The sequence below is a fragment of the Opisthorchis viverrini genome, assembly GCF_000715545.1.
Source record: "Opisthorchis viverrini unplaced genomic scaffold opera_v5_3, whole genome shotgun sequence".
NCBI lineage: Eukaryota > Metazoa > Platyhelminthes > Trematoda > Opisthorchiida > Opisthorchiidae > Opisthorchis > Opisthorchis viverrini.
Genome location: NW_008751659.1, coordinates 1783839 through 1809019, shown reverse-complemented (window position 1 = coordinate 1809019; position 25181 = coordinate 1783839). Strand labels below are relative to the sequence as shown.

Genomic DNA, 25181 nt, shown 5'->3' with positions numbered 1-25181 from the left:
AATAAATATAATATAATAAAATATGAAAACATATAATCCGTCCTAATCAGTGCCTTAGGATCCACAATTACCTACATCTGGCGGATCAGCTAAAGTGTGCAAAACCAATTTTTCCCTAATTATTGCTCTCCGTGTTTATTTGGTAGCTGTGAGGTAAATGAGAACAAATATTTTTTTATAATACGGCTCTTTCCGTAAACGATCAGAGCCTAGAGTGAATATCAAAGTTAACTTCAAAGATAAATGGAGAAAGATGGAAAGAAAAATAGATTGTCGCAGCCTATTTCTACGCTTTAATGTGGGACCATGTGGGAATTTCAGTAATCTCACTGTGCTGACAGATAACTTTCGGGAAACAAACCGTTTTTGAACATTTCTGCTTGAATTTAAGGAGTTCTTCCACTGCACTACTCCGTCTACTTACTTGACTACTTAGCCATCTACTTACTTTCATACCTGCTTGCATACTTACTTCGCTTATTTAAGTGCATACTCACTCATTCACTTACCTAATGGTGGAAAAATTACTTCTGTTTGCGGCTATTCAACATGATGTAGGTCTTTGCTGGCACAATGAGTTAGGAGGAAAGATACTGATTGGGACTTTGCGGGCAAATGTGCCAAATTTATACTCAGCTTAGCCATGAATTGTGAATTATAGATCACTGAACGTACCAGTACAGAGTTCCAGACGGCGGTGATAAATAATTCAGAAGAGTCAGTAAATAGGACTCGAACGGACGGTGAATTTTTCGTGGACACAAATAAAGCATTAGGTTGTAATGAGCACAAACGGCATGTTAGGACTTTGCTTCTGCTGGTGTATTATTAACAAAAAATAGGCACATACTAACCTTTTAGGCCAATCTCTCAGAGCAATCTCAGATCAATCACCATATAAAAACTTAGGGTTCGTTTTCCCAAGGAAAAATCAAAGAAATTCTGGGGAAAATGCACCACAGTGATCAAAATAAGTTTGAAAGGCCTTTTAATTCCATTGATTAGCACTCGCACACAAGTTCAAGTGATAAATTTAAGTTGAAATCCAGTGTAAAGTGCACTTGGTTGACAAAAGCGTCACGGTAACACTGTCCTATTGCAGTTGCAGCACTTGATCTCTGGAAACGTTCACCTGACTTTACATCGAGTTCTTTGAGGGTGTGAGGGTTTTTCGAACTCTACAATAAACCTAATGATTGAAAACACAACGGCATAGAATAAAAACGTTTGAAGTTAAAACGGATTACAGGTCACTAAGATTGAGCCTCTCTGTAATCCTCTAACTCAAAATGAAGCCATTATGAAAAAAGCTGGTTAATAATGCTCCGGGTCAAAAAAAATGTGTCAATAATATTTGTACAGTAACCGAAGCTGGAACGGTCTACGATAGAGTTTTCTACTAACAAAAGAATTTCGGAACTCTTAGTGACGGTTTAGCGTGAGTTTATATGGTGAGACCTGACATCTATTGCTTATTAGGGCACAGACACCCTCAGCAGACGCACAGGTCATGCACTATTCATAATGTACATCACTAACTCCTGCGAAGAAAGCCGTTGTGAATCCGTCCCAAAAGAGCGAAACAAACGCGCAATCTCTCACAGAATTGAGTGATACACACTGTAGTATATGCATGAACAACCGAAAGTGACGTGGAATGTAGTGTTTATTGAAGTGATGAACCGGACAGCTGACTCGCAATCCGGTTCAGAAAGCACCAACTAACATGGATCTATCGATCCGAATGAAATAAACAAAGATTACTGTCTGTGATGGGTGAAAATGGTTTTTGGCATCTCCTGTCTCCTGTTCTTCACACAGGTCCTTCTTGCACAATCTACAAGGCAAACAAGAGATAATATGACCAGTGTTACCACGGTTCCAAATGAGTTACAGGACCTTTCTAGCACTAAGAGGTCGGATTAACACATTAAGAGATTGAAACGCCCGAGCTTTGACGGAACGAGGAAACCATAAACTCAAAATAATTTCATCATAATCAATAACACGCATGGCTGATCTTCTTGCTAAATATGTTCAACACTTGTTATTTTCCTCTCCAAAATTGATTAGGCAAATACTGATTGAATATATGCTGGCAGATGATACGGTCTAGCACGAGTTCAGGTGAGCGTCCTGATCTAACATGATGATGGACCTTAAATCTACCATTCTCTCTCCCTCACTTTGAGTGCAGTCCACAGTTTGATGTCATTTCTAGAGCTATTCAACACCTCACTTTTTGTGTGTAAAATGTGACTCACACGTGATTTAGAGAGAATGGCCACAGAAATTTCCGTTGGTCGTGGTTGAACAGTCAAGTAAATACATGTGTTCGTCGATATGAAAATAGCTCACATAATAACCGTAAGCAAAAATACTCTTTAGGACCAGAGAATGTAACTCCTGAGGAAAACACACGAGTGATAATGGAAACACACGATTTAATATAACTAAACCATTAGTACTCGCCTCTTTTGTAATACGTTCTACCCTTTTATAATAAGGTTTCTTATCTCTGGATTATAGTCCTAGCGTATGACCCTGAGGTTCAAATTTTGTCTCAGCATAAGTTGGGATTTTATCGCGACATGAAACCCTAAAAAGTCAAGCATTCATCAGTTTCTCACTTTTTTGCGTCTGAAATGTAAGTTGTTTAAGTTCAAATGTCATGTATGTAAAAACCTTGTGCAATCGCTCTTAATGTGTGAGTGCAGAATTGGCCTCTGCCATATAATTACCTCAATGGTTTTGTAGCAGTACCGCTTTTTTCATTAATTACTCTTCCCCTCAGCTGCACCTAGTACCTACCATAGGTCTAAGATATTTCAGACATCAGTGCGCCAAACCACCTTCTACCGAGCGATACTCTGTTATCTGTAGCAGCTCTCCACCAGTTGAGACCGGATAAGACGGTTTACGACGCACTACAGCAAGAGGACAGCTTAGTTGCGCAGGGCTTCGCGCCGACCTGACTGCGATCACTATGAGCAGCTTTGCACATACTTTGAAATCCACTTAGATGTGGTACATAGCCCAGTTCAGTAAACTGCGCGAACGATTTGCATGAAAATCGCGTTCAAAGAACAACGTCGGTTATTTCAACAAATCAAAAAATCTAACCTCCAAAATTTAAACCATCAAGATTGGGTCCTTACTTGCTTTATTAAGGAATATGGTCTAACCTGACAAAAGAACTGACTATCATCTATGATGTGTGGCGTCTGCCGTGACATACTTTGTGTGATGATAGGACCGAAGGAGCTTATTGGCTTGCTTTTGTGGTTACTATGGAACGCCGCTGCGGCCTACCGCCCCCAGAAAGGTTTTCTCGAGGAACCTTACATTACATACCTTAAAAGTGCTCCATCAGCCTGAAAATTCTGATTCCCCACAATATCGTGGAGAGTATATTTACAAAGAAAAACACCGGTGGTATCGGACCACTTCATCCCCAATTTTTGTCGTTAGCTTCCAAAGGACTTACTTCCATTTGGATTTAACATAAGGGATTTATTTTTTACCATTTTCTAACCAGATTAACGAAATGAGTCTATGGAGGTGTATGAACCTCGGAATGATTGTAGTAAGCCAGCACTAACTCTCTTTTGCGTCCAACATTATTCTTTTCTTCACAATAACGCTTTCAAATAAATCACGGTTGTACGGTTGTAAAGCGTCGGTGTTTAACAGTGATGTCATGCTGTTAGTAAAGATAATGATAGTGCTGATGTTGGTGATGGTTTATCCTAAGCATTACTTCTGTGTTTGAGAAAAAAACATTTCTAGTTCGGAAAGTAATGACTATTTAAAGTTACATTTATGAGGTCACATTGTTCATATACGTTGATAGAGACACCTTGAGAACCATGCCCGTTTGCAATGAACCCTCATTTACAGCAAAACCGGAAAACCAAAGCTTGATAACTGATATGAATTAGAAAGAATTAAAAGAATGCAGGTGTTCGTTAATAACAAAAATTGATTTTTCTATTGGACAGTTGGGTAATTTGCTATTTGGTTTGGTCCAACAAATCAGTACACATATGGTTAAGTGATATACCAATTGTAAAGTATGACAAATAGGTTTGTGAGTTGACAGTACAGATTTTAGTCTGGTTTTATCCCATACTCATTTAACCTATTTCCATGTGTGTTGAGGAATGTATTGAGGATTAATTTTACTCTCTACAATGACCATTCAGGCCGGTTCCGTTTCCATTGCTTTCGGAAGAATAGCTGTTAAAAACCTCACAAACCAAACATTGGTAAATCATAATTTCATGGATTTTGTGGAAATATTACGCGCTGATATTATCACATGCTTGAATTAACATGTATGCGGTCGTTTGTATCGATACGGAAGTAGATAACCATTCCGGTGATCCAGGTTTGTGTGTAAATACTAAAGGAGCCTGGACTCAACTTTTTCTTTGTGAAAACGTGCCTTTGCATTTTATTTGGTTGTATGCATGTTTGTGTAATTCCTTATCCTTTTGTGCATCGCTTACCAAGTGAATTTATGTAAAACATTACAAAAGGGTGTACTTATTATTCAATAATCACGAATTTCACGGTACTCATTAGGTTTGGTCGTGCCTGATAAATGCCGCCTAAAGTTAGCTGCTTTGTACCGTTTGTTGTTGATTTCCTATGGTTTGTGAACATTAACTTATAAGCAAGATGTTGTTATGTAGGAAACTACTCACAAAGTTGCCGAAAACTCTTAGACCTCTCAAATATCGTGCCAACTGAAACATGAGGCGGCCTGTGTGCAGCACATTCACTCGTAGAATGTCATAAACGAGAGATTCAGTTGAGTCTCTCGTGAAAGCCGAATTGATTTTTAAATGAGTGTATTTCTCGAAGATATAGCGTTTTAATTACGGTTGGCCTAGCCAAGTGAGAAAGAGATTGCTGGGTTTCTTTTCGACTTTCTGGCCAAAATGTTTTCATCGGAACGTCATATCTAGCTCATACTTGCATCGTGATTGCTCGCAATGCTGATTGAGAGATTTATCTTTATCCGCACAGATAAATTCCTTATACGCACCACACACATAGAGGAATTAAGTTGTTTTGAGTTCAGCAATCGTCTTCGAAGCGTCTCATTTGTATGCAGCGCAATGAAGCACACAAGCCGCTCCTGCTTGATCATATGACCTTGCCCTTTGTGGTCGGCAAAACATGTGCACACATAAGGTAAACAACCAGTGTTGTGGGTTCCTCGGAATCTTTAAATAATTTGGCCAGTATGCTTCGTGGTAAACAGATGCGATTTGGAGTAGCACTATGCCTCACGCGTGGCTCACAGCCAAATTTATAAAGTTCCGAAATACTTGTTCTTTGATGCTGGGTTTTGATTGACCTGTTTCTTATCGACTATTCGTCTAAATTACGGTGTGTGAATGCTCATCTGGTATAAACCGTCAATCAATAGCGATTTAGTTTTCTTCGTTTACGACTCACTATTTTACACCCACCAAAGTTTTGTCAGGTGGTGCTCAGAGCCACTAGCAGAATCCAAGTGAAACAAAAAATGACACGTAGATAAGTTTCCTGGAATTTATAAAAAAAGTATAACAAAATGGAAACTGAGTCCTTCAAGTTATCGCAGTGTCGATGCATCTGATCAACAGCCTGAAATAAAGGAAACAAATGCTGTAGTTGGACCTGGGTAACCGATTCATGAAGAGGAGAATTTGCCTTCCTGCAATCACAAGACTAGTTGCAGGGTATGAATCCTTGCCGGAAAAGCGGTAGGTGCAGGTCTAAGTAGGTGAAATGATGCTTAGAGAGGCACTAAAATGCACACAAGTGACAAGAACTTCCATGGCATACACGAGCATCTGTCAGTCATTTCCGAGCACCGAGACAGTCAGCACGCGGAACCGTCAGAAATATGAAGGATAATAAAACAGTATTAACCACTCCGGGACACACGAGCTATGCAGTCTGCAAACCAATTCTGATCTAAGTTTAATGGCTGGAACTAAAAGGCATTACACACTACAGGCTGGTTAGGAGCATTACTAAATTGGATGTCACTGGGCGTGTTCTTGATGAAGTGGATATTACCTATAACTCATGAATAGTTCAAGGTATTCTACGATTGTCTATCCCCCGTATAGTTTAGGAGAACAGCATTGACGATAGTCATTCCATACCAGGTACGTGGTCGCCTAATTTGCCACAAAAAAGAGACTAAACTGTGGTCAGGTAAGCACAAAGCAAAGGTCGAATACCCATTCAGCCAGGCAGACAATTTTGCATGCAAAACTTCCTCGTCTAAATGGTTTCCCTGTTGTCTTTACTCGACTACTGAGGATAGTTCAAACCGGAGGGCAAATGCTTGCGAGTATTCGAACAAAGTTATCTAACGGGTTTGAAATAATTGCTGTGCCACAGCTGGGAGGTAGGTCGAACGGCTAGGCGATCATTAACCGGGTATTTGCCGAGCGCTTTGGGCCGACCATAAATATCATTTAGGTTACCAAACGTTTCCTATTCAGATGTGGCAAGTCTAGTACATCTAGTGCACGCTGCAGAAACGTAAAAATTCAGCCGAGGGTAAAAAGTTGTTATGTTTGATGAGTACTAATGAGATCAAAATTCGACTCCAGTGCTGTTTTAAATGGGTTTGAACTAACCGCCCAAGCTATCCAGGACTGGATTGGAACTTTACGAACAGCAATCTTGTTTGTCAGCTTCGCGCAGGTAAGTAGGTTTTTTTTGTCTATCCAAATCCTTCAAGATAATTTGCCAGCTGTGAATAATATATGACATCCTCGGTAATAACAACTTCAGACGTTGGTCAGGGCAGCCATCAATTAGTCTTTTGATATCAATGAAAAGTGTCAATGGAAGTAATTCGATAAAGGATGAGAAAAAGCAATGTTTCCAAGGTTCCCTTGCATTGAACTTTAATTAGTATTTCCGCACCACACAGGCTCTGAGTATGATAAGGCATGTGATCAAGATACCAGTGGAGCCCGTGGAAATCACTGTGACTGAGTTACTTTTTATTTTCTCTTGGTTTCTATATATACTGCTGTCAGTAGTCTCATGAATAGTGTTACTGGAATGCACAACGGTAATCCCCTATTCATCCCATTGGGTGCCTGTATCAGACGGCGAGGGATTTAAACAGTGCACAAAAGTTTGGGACATTTGATTTCAAATCAGTGTGTCATATCCCCTCACTGTCAAAACCAGTTTGATGTTTCATGCTGCTCTGCACACAACAAACAAAAGCAATGTTAGTTGAGTCAGAGGAGCATAGTGCGTACAAATGTTTCTTACACTCAATGATGACTAATTTGTAACCGTAATAATTTTACCAAATGTAACAGAAAACACAGCACATGAAACTTATACTGTAGGACACAAACGGGTGATTAGCAGGATCTTACGAAAATGGGACGCGCCCAAGGAGCCAATTGGATAAGGCTGTATCAACAAGCTCCAAGCTAAATACAGATCAATGGTCCTGAGGCAATTGGTAGTCCCCTCTTAAAAAATAGTCCCATGAATTAGATGTATATCAGCTGAGGACAGAAGTTAAAATAACTGTGTTCCTGTGTTTGCTCACATCGAAAATTCTATCAAGATATACATTGCGTGCAGGTGGGGACATTAAAGGACAAGTGAAACAGAATAGCCTAGAAATCCAGACAAACAAGATATACGGCTGATTTGAGAGGACGTTCAGACGCAGACTAGCAGCGTAATTGTTCACTTAATAAAGCAGGAGGTTGCCTGAAATCCCTAGCATGAAAGGAACGCAAAACAAAAAATGCATTTTTTAGCGTAGTATCTTTAAACTGCTTGTGAATTTTACGATAATCTAATGGAAGCCTGGGTAAGTCCTTTTTGAACGGTTGTTTGCAAGCTGAATATAGTTTTTTGTTTAAGTCACACAATCTTCTAGCAGTCATTTTGGTACCTCATCGATGTTGTCGATTTTTCACTTAAAAAGTGAATAAATGTGATAACAGCTTAACCTGTGACGGAAAGGTAGGTACAAAAACTGAGGTAGTTCATTCTTAGGTTTTTCCAAGTAAATTTCAAGAAAAAAAAGATAATTTCACTGGGCTGAATTGGGGCCTTATTTGTGGCAAACGAAGTCATTTGAGCAGCAGAAATATGTAGGGCAAACTTTTCAAACCCCATCACAACACAATAAGTTACATTGCCACCCTCTTAAATTTGTGAATGAAGAACGACATAAATATTACCATAACGACCGATAACCGTTTTAAATATCTGTCCTTCGCTGGATTTAAGCCGTCCAAACGTAGAAGCGTTATCGAGGCTGGAAGAGCATCCACAGCACGTTAATTCCATAATTCATTAAATGGCTAGAATGCAAATCAGATTTGCCGTCCAACAGTTGTGAGGAGCACCATACGCATAAGCATGCCACAGGTGTTTTACGTTGGGTAGGACGTGCAGCTACATTCAATTCCTAGGTGCTCATGTGGACCCCGGGGGGCTAACACCGGTGGACGGTGGCCTTCTGCAGTCCATCATCCGGTCTGGTGTGATGGTATAAAAGTAGGAACTGGCACTTAGTTGTCGTGCTACCGGCGGTATTAGTCTATTCCTTCACAGTACCATTTAAACTGTCGCCTCATAGATCACACTCAAGTGGGTATTGGATTGTCTAGTGGTATTTCACTTTCCGTACAGTTAGTACTGCCATCAGTATAAGATTAACAGTGTGGGGAAGGAGTTCATAAGAAACTCGGACGGGCTTGCTTCAGTTCCACGTCCCACTAGAGAGATTGAGTCCACCCGGAACGGTTTCCTTGTTCTGCATCATTGCAACGTATCTAGTCTCAAGGCCTTTTAGGCCAAGCCCCTCCAGTTAGCGTCAGTTGTTACCGTGACTTAACTGACCAATTGGCACCCAATTTTAATATATATATATGCCAATCTTTCCGCCATATTTGTAGTTTTCTATTCTGTGACTTCTCCCTCATTCTCTTGATCGTAAAAATGATACCTCCTTGTCAGGATATGCTTGGCATTCTTGATGAGATTCGAATGAACAGAACAATCCAGCCTATTGCAGCGTGCAGTGATAAAAACATGTTGTCCGGCTTGTGTTTTTAGGGACGCTTGCTGCACCGGAAGTGCAAACAATAATTAAAAGCATGTGATTGTTTATCTTGGCCACGCATCCATTTGCCACCAACCTCGATTTGGCATTACATGTGAACCCTACTGGTTCCAGAAATTTCTTCGTAAATCATCACTAAACCCTTATAATGACCCTAGTAACTGATAATTTCAGTTTTCCTGAGATGATGTCGATACGACAATGAGAGCTAATGACCGTTCAACGCAGAAGCTTATCGTCATTGAGCATCACATTTCCCGTTTTCATGCTTCGCACTGGTGTGATCGTCTGCAGATTTCATTCTCCAGTGTGGGCCACTATCTTGTTCAAGGTCCGATAATCTGAAGCACCTGCCATTATCCGAATCACTCAGACAAATTTCAAATCAGCTAAATTCCAGCGCACAGGTAAAGAACAAATTTCACTCTCTTTCATAACTTGGTAAAGCTGATGTTGAATCTCTAGGTAAACGGGGGTAGATTAGCGTCTTCAACCCACATGGTCACACATACTCAAATACGCTGGATTATGAGCCACCAAATAAAATAGTGCGAGGTTGTTCAGATGTCAAAATACTGGTAGATCGGGTGTTTTTTCTGACGGTTGATCATATGGGGTCGTTGATCTGTTCACCGAGCTTGGAAAGCAGCTTGCAAAGGCGAACTGAGAACGTTCAAATCAAATACGGGCCTGAAAACTTCAAAGCCGATATCCAACAAACCGATGGCATACGAGACATTCAAACCATATCGCAGTACAAATCACGATAGGGTCACTAACGAAAAATGTATATACCAATTAGCCAATCACGTGAGAGGAAATTAAATACTCTTGAAAAACTCTATAAACGCAGCTAGGCACGGAGGAAACACCCACTCAATCACACACTGACGATTTCTTCTCGACTAGGGATGGAACTTTTGCAAGCTTGTTGCTAAGCCCGGGAAACAGATCAACAACAATCTGCTCAACCACCACTGTGCGATGTGCATCACAACGGACATTTAATTTTGACGTTGGCACTTCGGGTTCGAAGGTGTGGGAAAATCATCATGAATACCCAAATTATAGTAAAAGTAAGACGGTTTTGTAAGATGATAACTTCTTGAAATCTCTTGTCCACATCAGAAAGCTGAGCGTAAGCAACACATTGGAGAACTTGCAAGTTAATATTAAAAATTCAGAGCCCAAATTTAAACTGAAAGATAAACAAGCAACAACCGAGTGAGGTATGAACTGAAACCACATAACTTGTAACGACTTTAACGGCTGGATAAATGCCTACCGAGTGGCTATCGTCACTATGACGTTTGACATTAAAATAAACTGGACTCTAGCCAGTATTAGACAGTTGTCGAATCAATTCAAACAGTTCTTAGTGTCTTACCTCAGCTTTCTCTACCTGGAAGTTGTGACGTGAAGATCGGTTATCCGATTGGCTTGAGAAGGAAGGTCCATATGCGGTGATACTGGGTGTATTTCAGAACACACACAATACAGTCATATCAGGCCAATTGGGCATACAAACACCGAAAACGGTTTATTCTGAAAAAAATTCAAAATGTTTGGCTACTGATTATGTGAACTGAAACGAGAAATCATAGTAATTCTCTAGATGGTTGGCCGAAGGAGTGAGAAATGCCGAATTAGAGGTGAGCTGGAGCTTGATTGACGGCGGATGACTAGGTTCTCCTTCTGGATTGTTTGCTCATTATCTTGCCCGCTTGAAACTTGGACGTAAATAACAGGGTGGTAACAGTCAGTTGGTGGTATCGGATTCTTATTGGGGTGAAATTTTTACTGTGTTCTGCAACCAATCCATTTTACCATTGTCCTCTACCTTACAAAGAATTTCTCAGAAAAACGCGGGTATTGGAAGTGAAGAAGCGCAGAGTTGCCAAGGTTGTCTCTTCATGCGGTGGTTTCTCCTTGTATTATATTTCGCGGTTGATGTTACTTCCGGGGATAAACGCACTCGTCTGCCCAGAAAGGATTATCCTGGAGGCCGTTTACGTGGTGCCTAGCAGCCAGTAATGCTTGATATAATTACGAAAAGTAATACACGTTTTGTCTAACGTGTCCTTCGTTTTACATCTTCATTTGCCCCCTTAAAAGATACCAAAAGTGTGCCCAGATTGAATGTCAAACTACATATGGTAGTTTAGGGTAAGCAAATGTTGAGCTACTTGAGAAACGAAAAGAACTGTACAAGCTCAAGTACTGAGTCCCATTATCTGCTACAAGAAGTTTTAAAACTGAAAACCATGAAAATGATCCAATAACGACATACATCTTTTCTACAGTTAAAGCTCCGCCTCCCATAACCAGCTCTGACCAACTTCGGAAATGAATCTGAATGTAAAGAAATCTATACATTTATGGCAAACCAGCCAGACCTTATAGCTCTCTGAACCATATCAAAGCAAACAACTGAGATATTTCCGAGAATTTGAGTGTTTTGACGCATTGACTGCATGTACAGTCTATAAAAACAGTGTCAGTGGACATATCTTCGAACAGTGGCTCACATTCTGTTACTTCCATTGGTTAAAGTGTCTCAATACTTGATGCTGAAGTTTTGTTGGCATAAAAACACTGTTGCCCAAAATTACTCACCCACAATTTGAAGAGCATCTGTGCGAAGCAACACCTATCGACATTCATCCTTTAATTCCACTAGTTAGCCAAACGACATCTCAAGGCAGAGTCATACTTATTTTCTCTAACCACTGCTTGCAAAGTGACAGGATGATGTCGAACAGATTAAAAAAAATTCGACAAAAATCGCAACTCAGAGGTACAGAAGACCAGTGATGTGGACAGTCATAAGTATGATTGAATGGATGACTATTGGTGACCAATAGCCGTCATGAGCTGTGTGAATACTACAATGTCGGTCATGCAAACTTCTGTGTGAATTCTTCGCAACGAAAAATAATTACCATTGCTTCTTCTTTTGATTTGACAGTAACCGTTCTTCACTGAGCAGTTTGAACGAGAAACGTTATCAACCGACACTTTGAAGCTCTTGGTGTTTGACACATCACAGCCGGATTCCGAGAGGGTGATAAGTTCAGGATTATAGTGACTGAAAGGAGTGCATGTCTAACTTGAGAAAAGGCTGTTTGACAACTGTGACCAGTTTCACTAAATTAGGGGATATTCGTTAAGATTGGGGTCTGGGTTACGGTGAACTGCTGAAATGTTAATCCCTGAGGTGGGTGGTAATAATCGACTGCGTAGATGGGTGACATTACGTACCGATGTTTGAATTCTTCATGAACCAATACTTCCAATGTCAGCTGAGAGTGTGCGGCAAACATAGAAGTCTAGAACAATAAACATCATTTCAAACTGCATTTTCTAATTACTGGCAGCATCAATCTGTAGTGGTATTTGGAAGGTCCAGATACACTAAAAAAGCACCTATTTTTTTATTCATGTGAGCCTTTCCCTGATGACAGGATTGTTCCAAATTAGATGGTCAATAAGAAGCCCAATATCTCAGAGTTTTTCACGAGTGAGTAACTAAGGTACTGAATCCTTCAGTCCCTACAGACGTTTACACAATGTACGTTCTCGATTCCAATTAGTAGTGCCTTCCAATCTTGCCTAAGTATTTTTGGTCATATATTTCTTTCTCACGGTCAGGCGGAACACAAAAGTAAAAACTGCCCAGTTGTCTCGATTATCGTTTTGGAAGGTGGCGGGGTTGTGAAGCTATTTTGTTACTGCATTTAGAGTTAGTGACACAAAGCAGAGTACGCATCTAACCTGCGGTTCACCACACTAATCACGCTATCTGGACGACTCCATCGAGACCAAGCATTCATTTTGTGGCACACGAGTGCACGTTTCGCGCCATGTAAACGTACGCTGGTTGCTTGTGTGACTACAGCTCAGCGGGATATGGATCCCGCAGCTAAATGACATCTATGTGGACTTGAATCACTTGAATCAGGGAACGCATGTTTCCTCGTTTTTTCTATCTGAAAGCGTACCTAGAAGTGACGCCTAGAACCTGAGATCTTAACACGCCATCACGTTGAAATATTCAGCCCCCTAACCAGGTATCTCGGGCAGCATGCAAGCGTGGAGTTCCTTCCTGTGTAAAGTACCACTTTTCAGCCCCCTCCATCCGCGAATTCTGCTACCATATTCATGTTAGCAGCAAACAACGCATAAAATCTGTCGTGACTTTTAGACCTCACGTTACTACCATATCAGTCCATTAGAATTCGTGCATCTATGAATCTTCCATTTCCTGTACTAGGACTCTTACTTCTGTTTTCTTTATTCTGCCCACTTCACTCTTTGATTCATACCTTTGTATCACTTGGAACCTGTGCAGTACAATAAGTGTACACTTCTTAAGCACACTTTTAGCCCCAGATAAATTTGGTATCTGAACAACTGCTGAACATAGTACGACACCAGTTTGGATTTTGGGCAACTTGTGACCGGTTATCTGACAATAGACAACAACTTCAGACTTTTAATTTAATTTTATTATTCCCTATCCACGCGAACCCTTTTGACTGTAGATAACCCCTTCCTTGCACCCGAACTTAAATGCGTATGGTTCATCCAGGGTACTCCGCTTTTAGTTACTGTGCTATCACAAGTGAATGGGCCAAACGTCGGGAATGGCAGATATAATCACTTATCACTTCATGTTTTGGACGCTGATACGATGGGGAGATTTGCATTCTTTAAGGTCATAAGCTACTTAGTCGGTTAGGTTTGGTTAAAAATTCTTTAAAAGATTGCCATTATCGTCACAACTGCTTTTCTTGTGTTACAAATTTATCAGTATAAATGTCTTGTTGGCTTGTAAACAAACGATTTGGTGTCCAATTAAGTTACAGGATTGTTTGAAATTTGAGTACAGAGTCCGGCTGAATTTGCTCAAAGGGAGAATCAGGGTGGTAGTGTCCTGTCAGGTCGTCATATTCATTCTTCCAAATATTACAGCTTGTAGATGGCAACCACGTTGGGATCGCCAGCCCACTAGTTCCTCAGGGCACTCTAGATTTTGCGCTGCTAAGAAGCAAATTGTACTGTTTTCCCTCAGCCTCTACGACTTTCACGCTTTTCATACTAATTGGTAGTCTCACCAACTTGATGCTGAGAATAACTCAGGAATGCGTAAACTCAACAAGTGGTAGTTTTCGGCTTAAGAGTTGTACTTAAAAGAAGAAAAGAATCAGATGGCTTGTTCGTGGTTCTTTTAATTCATAGAGTGGCCTTTCCAAACGCGCAAGACACGGCTCATTCAACTTATTTATTACAACTGGACTTTAGATTATGATCTTATTCAAATCTAAAGCTTCTGAAGGTTTCATCCTAGGCTACGTAGAATCTCTCAGACTTGGGCACGAAAGCCTGGCGAGTGGAGCCCGCTGCAACCAGAGAATGTACTGAATAAACTGTTGTTTGTCCATTGACGGCAGGCTTAACTCATATGGAAGCGCTCGAAAATTAGCCAACACATCGGAATCCTGGTGCAAGTTCCTGAATAAATTTCCCCCATATTTTTCTCGGACCGTTTGTAGTGGTTTATCTTACACTCCTGACAGTATAGAGGTGGAAGATTTTCAGGCCTATTCAAAACGTCAGATCCGCGAATCAAATCCGTTTGTGGTAAGAAGCAGTCAGAAAGCCGGTTGTCTAACTTCATTGTGAAAATGGCTCAGAATTAAGGGCAAGGACATTCTGTTATCCATGCCTACTGCTGTTAGTCCTTTAGATCCCGAACTGCAAGCATTTTCGGTTACGCGTGCGCTTCACTAAAGCTACTTTCGATTCGAATCGAAGCTTAATGTCGTCCCATTGTTATACCAGTTAACTCACCAAACCTTATCGTGGCCACAAACTAGATCTACCTAGCCAAGTAACAGCAAAACAAATTAGCATACAGCGTTTACGCAAATAATGTACCAATACTCTGGTACATAGGCTTGATAGTATCTTCCTCATTCGTACGCGGGACGTCTTTACGCCAAATAAGCCGAATAAGTAAGGCCCTCCATAAAGTTCTTTCATCTTGCCAGGGAAATCAATCAGTCCTGTGAGTACCCAAAAGCTTGGTTTTGACGTACAAGCTGAATCACAATTTTGAGTTCCGGCTAAGCCAACGTTGATGGGGCCCATTATTTTTCATCCATGATAAAAGATCATTAGCTTTCTGGCCTGGGAACCACATTAAATAAAGCATAAGCTGAAATACTTCTTAGATGATTTACAGCACCTTGTTCTTGCATGGACGCTGACAACCTAACCCTACTCATACAATACTTATACATGGCTTATAACCCCACCGAAATGAACAGGGTGATTTCAGTGTACTCTGACCTGTCGTTGAAAAGAGAACATATCTCAAGGGAGAGAAAGATCTTTCCCCCCCCCGGTTGTTTTTTCCAAGGTGTTTTGAGCTACATTTTTGTGACGGTAGAAAGTTGTCATTTGAAGGACTTGTACTGGCATGTAGTTGAAATGCAACCAGAAGAGTACGTGACACTGTCAAGTTGTCCGGTACTACGCAGGTGAAACCAAGTGGTCTCCAGCTGAGCATTTCCTGGTCGTATTTAGTTTGCGCTTACTTCTAAAGGTTCCAGAAACCATCCATCATAAATCTCTTAAATACTGCATAGTGAAGCACATTGGGGAACCGCATTGTATTTAGCCCATGGAAGAAGTAACGTGATATCACTTTCGTTCCCTTTGAGCGTCAGTTAATTCACTATGCCTGTTCACCTGACATGGCATTGATTAAATTGGGTAATGGCCGCCACTGGTGTTGAAGTACTTTGCGAGTCCCATATGAATTATATGAACCTCAGATTATGTTTGCTTCCCCCAGTCACAAAAGAAATGACCGATTTCAGAGGAATTACATTTCTGGTTGAACATATTTGTCATTCGCCACTGTCAGCAAGAGTCATCTACAGTTCTGCTTGATCCTCAAGTTAAAGATGCCGATGAAGACGTAAACTGATTATCTTCCTTACCTCTGTTGCTGGATTTTAACAAAGCAATGCACAAAGACGGCAACGACTGGTTGCCGTCTAGATTGTTTTTTAACTACACCCCTGGGACTCAGTGGCTTCTATCTTGTCAGTTCTAGGGCACTCTAGTCGACAGGTTCATAATCTACAGGGAAGACCACCAAACTTTTTGTTGAAGCACAAAGGTAAAAATTGGAGAAAACTGTGCTACAATAATCAGCTCTGATCCTTGAATCAACTGTGTAGATGGAGATTTCAGTTTTAGAATCCATTTTAATCACAATAATCGACTCCAGTCTTCAGACACATACTTCAGCGAACGCGGAATCCTCAAAATAGCGTCTATCGGCAGAATGCGCACACGGACCAAGAAGCGATCACAGTGACCACCTAGTAAGCCACACAAAAAGTTACATTCAAACAACTTTCGAGAAAGCCAAGAAACTCTGAAACACAGCGAAATTAAGAAAGTGGGAAAGCCAACGATGGCAAATATTTTAGAACAATGGCTACGCTCGAAGTGCCACCAAGAGAAGTACGAAAAATCTCATCCGTGGAACCAGTAGCAACAACGAAGACGACAACGACAGGAGTGACCTCAACAACTGATCATCTCACCGTAATTCGAACACATCTGAACTCAGTAGGGCTAGCGAAATTCGGAGGAATCTGAATGGTTAACAAACTAACCATTATTTTGGGGAAATTGAAGCTAGGAAAAGAGGACAAGTCAATAGTGTTACTAAAAATATGTGATACGTGATCCACACCTTGTATGCCATAGGCATCATGTTGAGCATACTGAACAAAGACTGACTTCACGGATGCATAACGTAGTTGTCAAAAAGCATGATCCAATATCCCGTAATTCCATGGATGAGAGTCATCAGGGTAACCCGGAAAACTTCAATTCTTTGAACTGGTGAAATAGCAGAAAATACAAAGGAGCTGGTGAACGCATGGCACTTCATCACAACTTCACTAAACCAACGTATACAAACTAACCCAATCTATTCAGCAGAAGATATTCGACTCACTCGAACTAGTTAAATGGTATCCATCGTCAGACGTTTGGAGCAGGTGACAACCATGGCTGGGCAAATGTTAGGACAAACTTTACCAGACATTGTTGGGGATCTCAGGTTCACAGGTAATCTCGACATCGACTGACTAACCGACCAACAGGATCAGCCATCCAACAAGTGAAAGTCAAAGTCATCTGCCAGCCGCTGGGTTCGAAGGCTTATTGGCTGGTGTTTAAATGGTAATGATATTGTGCACAAACTGTGTATGATGCTGCACGGAATTCTCGGTCGCATATATCAGTGAGTTGAAAGCAACGGACGATTTACCTGTGATCAAGGTTAACCGCTGGGTGACCGGAGTTGTTTGGCCCGGCCTTTTACAACCCGTTGTTCGAACGACAGAAACGCTGTTATCATGAAGGTGGAAATGTTTGTAATCTGAGTGATGCAGCCTACTGCCTTTAAGTATAACTATCTCCAGTCATCCTCTAATTGTGTATTATATCAGTGTGAGGGCATTCGGCTATCCATGAGCTGCAACTCTTTGGCCTTTCCAGCACGGTTTTCACTCGAGAAACGGTTCCATACCGATTTAATCGGCAGGATCATGGCAGTTGTTAAGTTCAACAAACATGTTAATTAGTAGAAACAGGAATGGCGGACATTAGTTACAAAACTGCACCCCAATCAACAAAACCTATCTTTTTTATATCTTTGTAGTCCAAATTGGTCTCTGTTGGACAGAATGCAACTGCAGGTGTGTAGACTGAGTTTTGTCTGACAAAACAGTTATTCTTCATGAATAAAAGCCATAAAAATTGATAAATTGGTCATCATCATGGCACAGCTTAGGAAATTTTGCTTGAAACTTTTGCTCTCTTTCCAGCACCGTTGTTTAAAACAATGATAATATATTTATGACCCAGTTATTCAGCTGGTTCACTTTTTATAGTAAAAAACGGTCCAAAATTGGTTTGCAAGAAACGAGCAAATATTCTCAAATATGATGTGGCTGGTCGTTGCTCTCATTTTATGATTCAAAAGAATCCTAGATGGAGCTGCTTCGGCGCTCATTGAGTCAGAGTCCTCAATACCAATAACACGACGCGCGTGTTTCCTTACAATTCATTGTTTCTCACCTAGTACCATTATTTTCTTAAGTTGTGGATCTCTGTACGTGGTAATACGTAACCTTTTTTGTTGCCGAAAGGTAAAACATACCAGTCAACGTCTTCATATAAAAATTTGTGGCACGCGCTAATAAACTGTGGCTAGAGTAGTCAGTGTAGTGTAGATAGTAGTTACCTAGATGTTTTCCATCAATTCATTCAAATACATTTTCGTCTGAACGCCTAGACTTCAAATGGTATTGTGAGTTCAGATTTACCACTGAATAATTCATATAGATCAATTTCGTGACCAACTTCTCTATCAAGAACCAATAAAAAATTCCCACGAACCAGAGTTATGCATATAAAAGTTTGAACGTTCAGAAAAAGGGTTGACTTTAATACTCAGCCAGTAAAATCTCTTCAGAAGTTTGAGATCCACTTAGGGTTTGATGATAGGGACAATTAATAAAAGACGCTAAATAATCAAAGTATTCACCTGAAGCCCGTGAAGGATCTAACATTTTGATCTTCGTAGGTGTGGCAGATGTGTATGACATTTTGTGTAAGTTGGTGTAATTTGGGGCGAGATGGTCCAGTGGTTAGAGCTCGAATCTACTGATAGCAAAGCCGTGGTCCGAACCCGAGCATCTGGACTTCCCCTGCCTAGGCTTGGGCAACTCGATAGTATCCCAGCCCTCGTGCAACTTTCGGGTGGCATGCCAGCTATGCACCGAAAGGGTGCTATAGTTGAACGATTCTTTTGGTGACACTTTCGTTTCTGAAGAAACTCTCTCATCTGCTTTAGAGCCACAGTGAAACCACACACTTGCTGGCCTGACTAATATCTGCCATTTTACATTTCACTTCCCCGTTTAGGTAATGCTTTGCTTTGATATCAGTTCCATAATAATCCCTCTCTCATTACCTATTCCGGGGTTTCATACAATAAAAACAAACTGTGTAAAGTATTAGGCTCACAAGCCTGACTAAGTGTAGCACTCAGTTAAATTTTGATTTTACCCCACCTCGTAAATTTCACAAGCAAATGCCTCCCGCGGATGCTGGGAAGAGCATGACTAGAAAGCCGGACACCTGCATACACTCTCACGCTGCTTCACTTAAAACGGTGAACGTACAATCATCTAGATAGCACCTACTTAAAGATTGTCTTTTTGGTAGTTCGAGCAAAATTCAGCATTACGTTCAACGGCACGCCACTATCTAATCAGAAACTTCAGTTTTTCGACATTATCTTCAAAACTGAACAAACCGTCAAGGGTGAAACATTTTTTCACATAGTTCAATAGACAAGCGCTCAAGGAGTTTTGCACCACTATCCGTAGAGTGCTCTCAAATAAATAAAACTTTCCGACATCCTCGCATGTTGTGCTATATTTGTGTGCGCGTTTAAACAGTTTGAAAAATAACGTTTAGCAATCGCCCCCAAATGTTTCGAGATTCATCATTCACGTGGCCCTTGGCGCTTATATTGGTCCGACAAGATACATACTGATATGTAATGTATCACACTCAAATATACCAGAGTATAATAATACTACATATCAATAACTAATGGTACGCGGAAAAAAGAACAACTGATTCTGATGCACACCAAAAAAACTATACCGAGTCCAAAACAGGAATGTTGTGTGTTACACAGTTACGAGCGTCCGAAACATGTGAGATGCAAACAAACCTACTTTTTTACCACCTTCCCTCCAAGTATAGTGCGTAAATTTTTCCAAACCGAAATCGATGTAATATTGATTGATTGATTATCCCTTCCTAATAACTAGTTTCTTTTGTTTTCACCGCACTGTTGATCCAATATGTACGCCGGTGTCTAAGTGCGTCTTCATCATAATCGTCAGTATGATATGTGTTCAACGCTGATGCTTCACTGCCGTACAACCATGATTTATTTGAAAGCCTTATTGTGAAGAAACGAATAAAGGTGAATGAAGAACGGACTTAGTGCCAGCTTGCCACAATCATTCTGAGGTGACTACACCTCCAAATACCCACTCAGGCAATCTGGATAGAAATCGACAACAAGAACGCCACTGACATCGGTTGGCAGCCATATCTTGTAGTGTCTCCAACCAGGCATAGTGAGGATCACGCGGTCCCCATCCTGGAAGACGAATAGCACCGACAGCACGCAAGCGTTTCGTGATTTCCTTCATACTCCTCCGCCAAGTCCAGGGTTGGCCACCTCTCTGTTTACGTCATTCTGAGTTGGGCATGGAGAACAGCACTCTTTTAGGCAAACGATGGTTCGGCATACGCAACACATGTCCCAACCAACGCAGCTTCTGGTGCTGGATACATTCTTCAATAGAAGTACCCGTTACACAACCGAAAATGCGCTTTCTAACTGCCTCGTTACGGATTCGCCGACACCAACCCAAACGAGCTATGGTTCTGAGACAACGATTGTCGACCACCTGAAGACATCTCACTTCCGCTGCTCTAACAGCCATACAACAAGACAACCCGCACTGTAGCTTGATATACACGTCCCATGAGATTCACGGATATATCGCCTTGACATCACAGGTGTCTCAAATTAACAAATGTGATCGGGGCCTTTGCAAATTTGTTCATTGACCTCAGCCATGACACCACAGTCAGAATTAGTAAAACTTCCAAGATACGCACAACGCGAAGATATGGTCAACACAACCCTTACCGGGCCGGAACCCTGCTTGCTTCTCTCGAGTCATTGTTTCTTGGGCCACCGTAAGGTAAAGAAGCACCAGTGACGCTAGCCATTACGTTAGAACCAAGTTTAAGCTGATCCCCCAGTGGTTACCACACTCACTACGAGCCCCTTATTTAAAAAAGGGCACAGTCATCGACTTCCCCCAGTCCAAGCACATATACAGTTCTGAACGTCCAAAACTTCACATTCGTTTGATGTAACCCATCGCTTTCCCAACCTAACTTCCCCTAAGTCAACATGAGAATGGTCGGTTAGGCAAAGTATGTTACGCACTTACTGCGGAACTACTAATATGACTCCAATGACTGAAACTGTCTCAATTCAGTGTGACCGGCGAACGTATGGAGCCAAGATTTGACGTTAACGTGCATGTTTTAAACCAACCGGAGTGGTCAAAATATCCGAATTTCAAAGAACGAGCTTTTAATTTACCGACTTTTGAGTCTTATGGGTATTTTCCTAGGCTTTGCCTTATAGTCTACCTGACAAGGCAATCCTTTCACTGACGAAACCTCTTTCAGACTGGGAAGAGTAACTCGGTTACATCCATGTAAATATTCAATGCAGGGGATCCATGGGAAAAAATTTTTACCATTCTGTTACCAGTCTGGTATACCTAAATTAATTAAACAGCACATGAAACTTATATAACTTGCGGAATTCTACTGTCACTAGCACCCAAAAACCCATGACTCATGATGGCTGTATAAAAGATATAGAAGCCTCTTGTGGCAGTTGAATCACCTACTACTCCCCACAACCTGCTTTTTCTGGGTTCTACTGAACCAACTTGATGACACTATCAGCTTACCGATACTTGTGTCAAAAATGACTGAATGCTTGTCCGATGCTCCCCCCAGCAAACGGTCTGATGATAAAAATGCTGGGATCAAATACTGTGTAGATTACCACACGTCTATTTAGTGTGAACATGAGACTTTAACACGTAGTTGATCACCCCATATGCAGTCACACCTACAGAATAAGTTTAAAAATAGTAACAAAGCGCAAACGAAGCCGCAACCTATCTGTGAGATATGATGAATTTTACTACTTGCTGGAGGTCTACTAGGTCAGACGTTCAACTAAATTAAAGTGCCGGAAGCGCTCATCTCTCGCAACCGAATAACATCAGAAACCGGATTATGAAGTATGTCTTTGTAAAGCCCTCATATTCAAATTCGCGTTGTCAGGTAATGCCACCGCAGTTTGATTGTCACTTGGACATGCGCGCGTTGAAGTTGGGTCACCAGAGCTTCCGCGCGTTATCGTCACAGATATTTCAAAAGTCCTGTCTGAATAATGATGCAGACGGCGTAAAATGTGTCTGTTTTTTCTCCAAATTATCGTTACTCTATCATCGTTAATTAGTGCTGGTTAGAGAAGAGATGGAATGGACACTGTATGATGCGAATACAGATTTTTTTACTGTTGACCGCTATGGATTCTTTCAATTAATTCGTAATACCCACGTGACAAAACTCCTTAGAGTAAAGATGTGCAGATAAAAAGTGTGTTATTCAGTGACATAATAAATTGTGCGGTTCCAAAATTAAAAAAAACACTTTTCGACGCGGATATATCAAGTAAAGAATGGATAAAATGAGTACCTGCATTAGAAGAATGGCATACGGAGCCTAAGTAAAGTGATTAAACAGAAGAGTGCACTGATGGTTCTACTCCTTTGTGCGTGTGTTGTCGATGAATCTAACAAATCCACCGTTGCGAGAGATAATGGCTTTTCGGATCGAATTTTTTAATGGTCTTGGCTCGTGTTGGTGTTTTCTATGACATATTTGAACGTCGATTCAAACACAAAGTTAAATCGCAACCCGAAAAACTCGTAACACTGTGCCAAATGTAAATATGATAACCATATATTAGGCAATGCTGATGATGACTCCACCAGGGATAGAAACGTTTCCAGGGGATGGGTGTACAGCGGATGGATGAAAGTAGGCGACTGTGATTAAAGATGAGGAAATTCGACACTGACATCTGCCAGCCTGCTTATTGTAAAATTAAAGCAATGGTAGCCAATATGTGTATGGGCGATTCAATTTTGAGTCCCCTTGGGTACGTCGTAATAAATCACCGAATTATCAGAACATAGAAATTTGGAAAACCGAATAATTTTTGATAAGTTTGTTAGCAGTCCTTAACATTTGTGAAAAGTTTAGGAATCAAAACTTATAGATGGGTATAAAAGTGTAACACAGCAGTCGGTTTGAGTCATGTTGGTCGAGTCTATCAATTTTGAATGCACGTAACCCCGTGGTTTGACATTGATCGGTCCGGCCAAATTAAGATGGACTGACGATCTAGGCGGTCAGTTTAGACTCGAGAGAACACAATCAGTAAGTAGACATAAACGACCGCTTTGCACCCCAGTGCCCAACTGTTAAAAGTGTGGTCTTTTTTGGGGGAATATTGGTTGTGAATTTTTTGATGTTAGGATTAAGTAATGCACCTGTTGCTACTAACTACTGAGGGGTGATGGACTGGCAACTTGTCATTGACCAATTCAAAGTACGCAGGAAGATACAGATCCTCAGAATAATTCGAATGCTTTAGGTGGTAGCTAATTTCACAGCGAAGTAATTAATTGGACTACATGTTATTCAGTGCAACGTGCCACCAGCAGACGCGGCAGTGAATTTCAGAAATCTAGGTGGAATTTAACCAACCATCACGTGTTTACTATCCGAGAACTACGGGGAAGAGGCTAGCTCACTGCCAAACCGGCAGGCAAAGTGCCAAAGCCTGGCATATTGCCTAAAACAAACACAACTGTCAGTTCAGAGATACTGAGGACAATTAATTATACATACCACATTAAGGAAGACAAAGTAAGAGGACATAACCTGGGTTTTGAATGAATGATGAGTATTAAAACCTGTTGAAACTGCAATTATTACTCTTCCACAGTCATTAATTTTTGGGGTGCCAGAAGACGACAGCAGATTGGTCCGGCATTTAGGGGTCCCTTTCCGAAGCATAGACATGCATCTTGACGATTTTGAAGGAGCGCGATAGCGTAAGAGAACAGCTCACAAGATTATGCTGAACTAGGTAAAAATGTAGAAGATATGGGAAATCAACACCTGGCAAAATACAAAATCAACAGTTGTGTTGCAGTGAGTCAGTTGCTTACATTTGAATAGAACTTTTGATGGGGATGATAATCTCCCAGCGGCTTCAACTGAGGCGACCTACACAGATTTCCGGAGCATCACAAAACAAACGGAAAGACCGGTGAAAGACTGCGAACTGTGGGTAACTTGAAGGGACAAGCCAAATGATCTTAACCACTTTCGCACACGGGATAAACTATGTTTTTTAACAAGGAGCCATTGAGAGATTATAATTAGAGGTGGGTTTCACTGACTGACTTGTTCCGGCTTTCATTGTCCAAATATTTTACAATAACCATGCTTATATTTTGCTCCGTCAGTGAACCAGGCAATTTTATCTTACCACTGATCAACACTTGGATGGTATCAGACAATGCGCCTGGAGAGGTGAGCATATGTGGGACGTCCCTGATTGCTGGATTGGTACAAGAGCTTCTCATAAGGCAAATACGTGAACATGTTCTGCACATGTTTGGACCCTGGTTATCCGCCTTTCGCCTAACTAGTAAACCTTTTGAACTTCCGCCTTCTAGTGTCTCCAGCACCCAAACGTGTGTTTAGGAGAGAGAATTTTCCTCATTCAAATTGTGTCACTTTTCTTGTTTTACCAACTCCACACTCGAGGGCACACTTCCGTCCACTTTGTGACCACCTTGACAGAACAACGTAGGATAAAGTTATCCTCACTTCCTGGAAACAATAATATCTTGGGGCAACTTACCGTGCTGTATTCAACTCCTGCTTGGATTCAGAAACACTACAAAGCGCATTTTCTCCCTTACATGGATCGATTGGTTCTCATGTATAAAATTTGCTTTCGCACCAGATATTATTTTATATTATGGTATTCTTAGATATTTATTCATCACGTTTCAGAGAGAAGAAGGAATTCATTTTGCCCGTGTACAAAAACATTCGCGATGCGATGATGGTGAGTTGCCTTTGCAGACAATATAATTCCCACAAATTCGTCTAGTTCATTTTTGTTGAAACCATTCTGCTGGCTTAAATGAACATGGCATTCGTAGACAGACAGGGTAAATCAGTTAATATC

At 41.0% G+C, this 25181-nt stretch overlaps 1 protein-coding gene across 1 annotated transcript in view; it reads left to right on the top strand.

Annotated features, from left to right (window-relative positions):
- Window positions 1-25181, top strand: part of T265_00318 (hypothetical protein) — a gene marked incomplete at both ends in the record, with an annotated part of 111270 nt that overhangs the window by 9668 nt on the left and 76421 nt on the right. The window contains one exon of the mRNA XM_009164063.1: window positions 25004-25058. Within this exon, the coding sequence (XP_009162327.1) occupies window positions 25004-25058 (55 nt within the window). The remainder of the gene's footprint in view (window positions 1-25003; window positions 25059-25181) is intronic.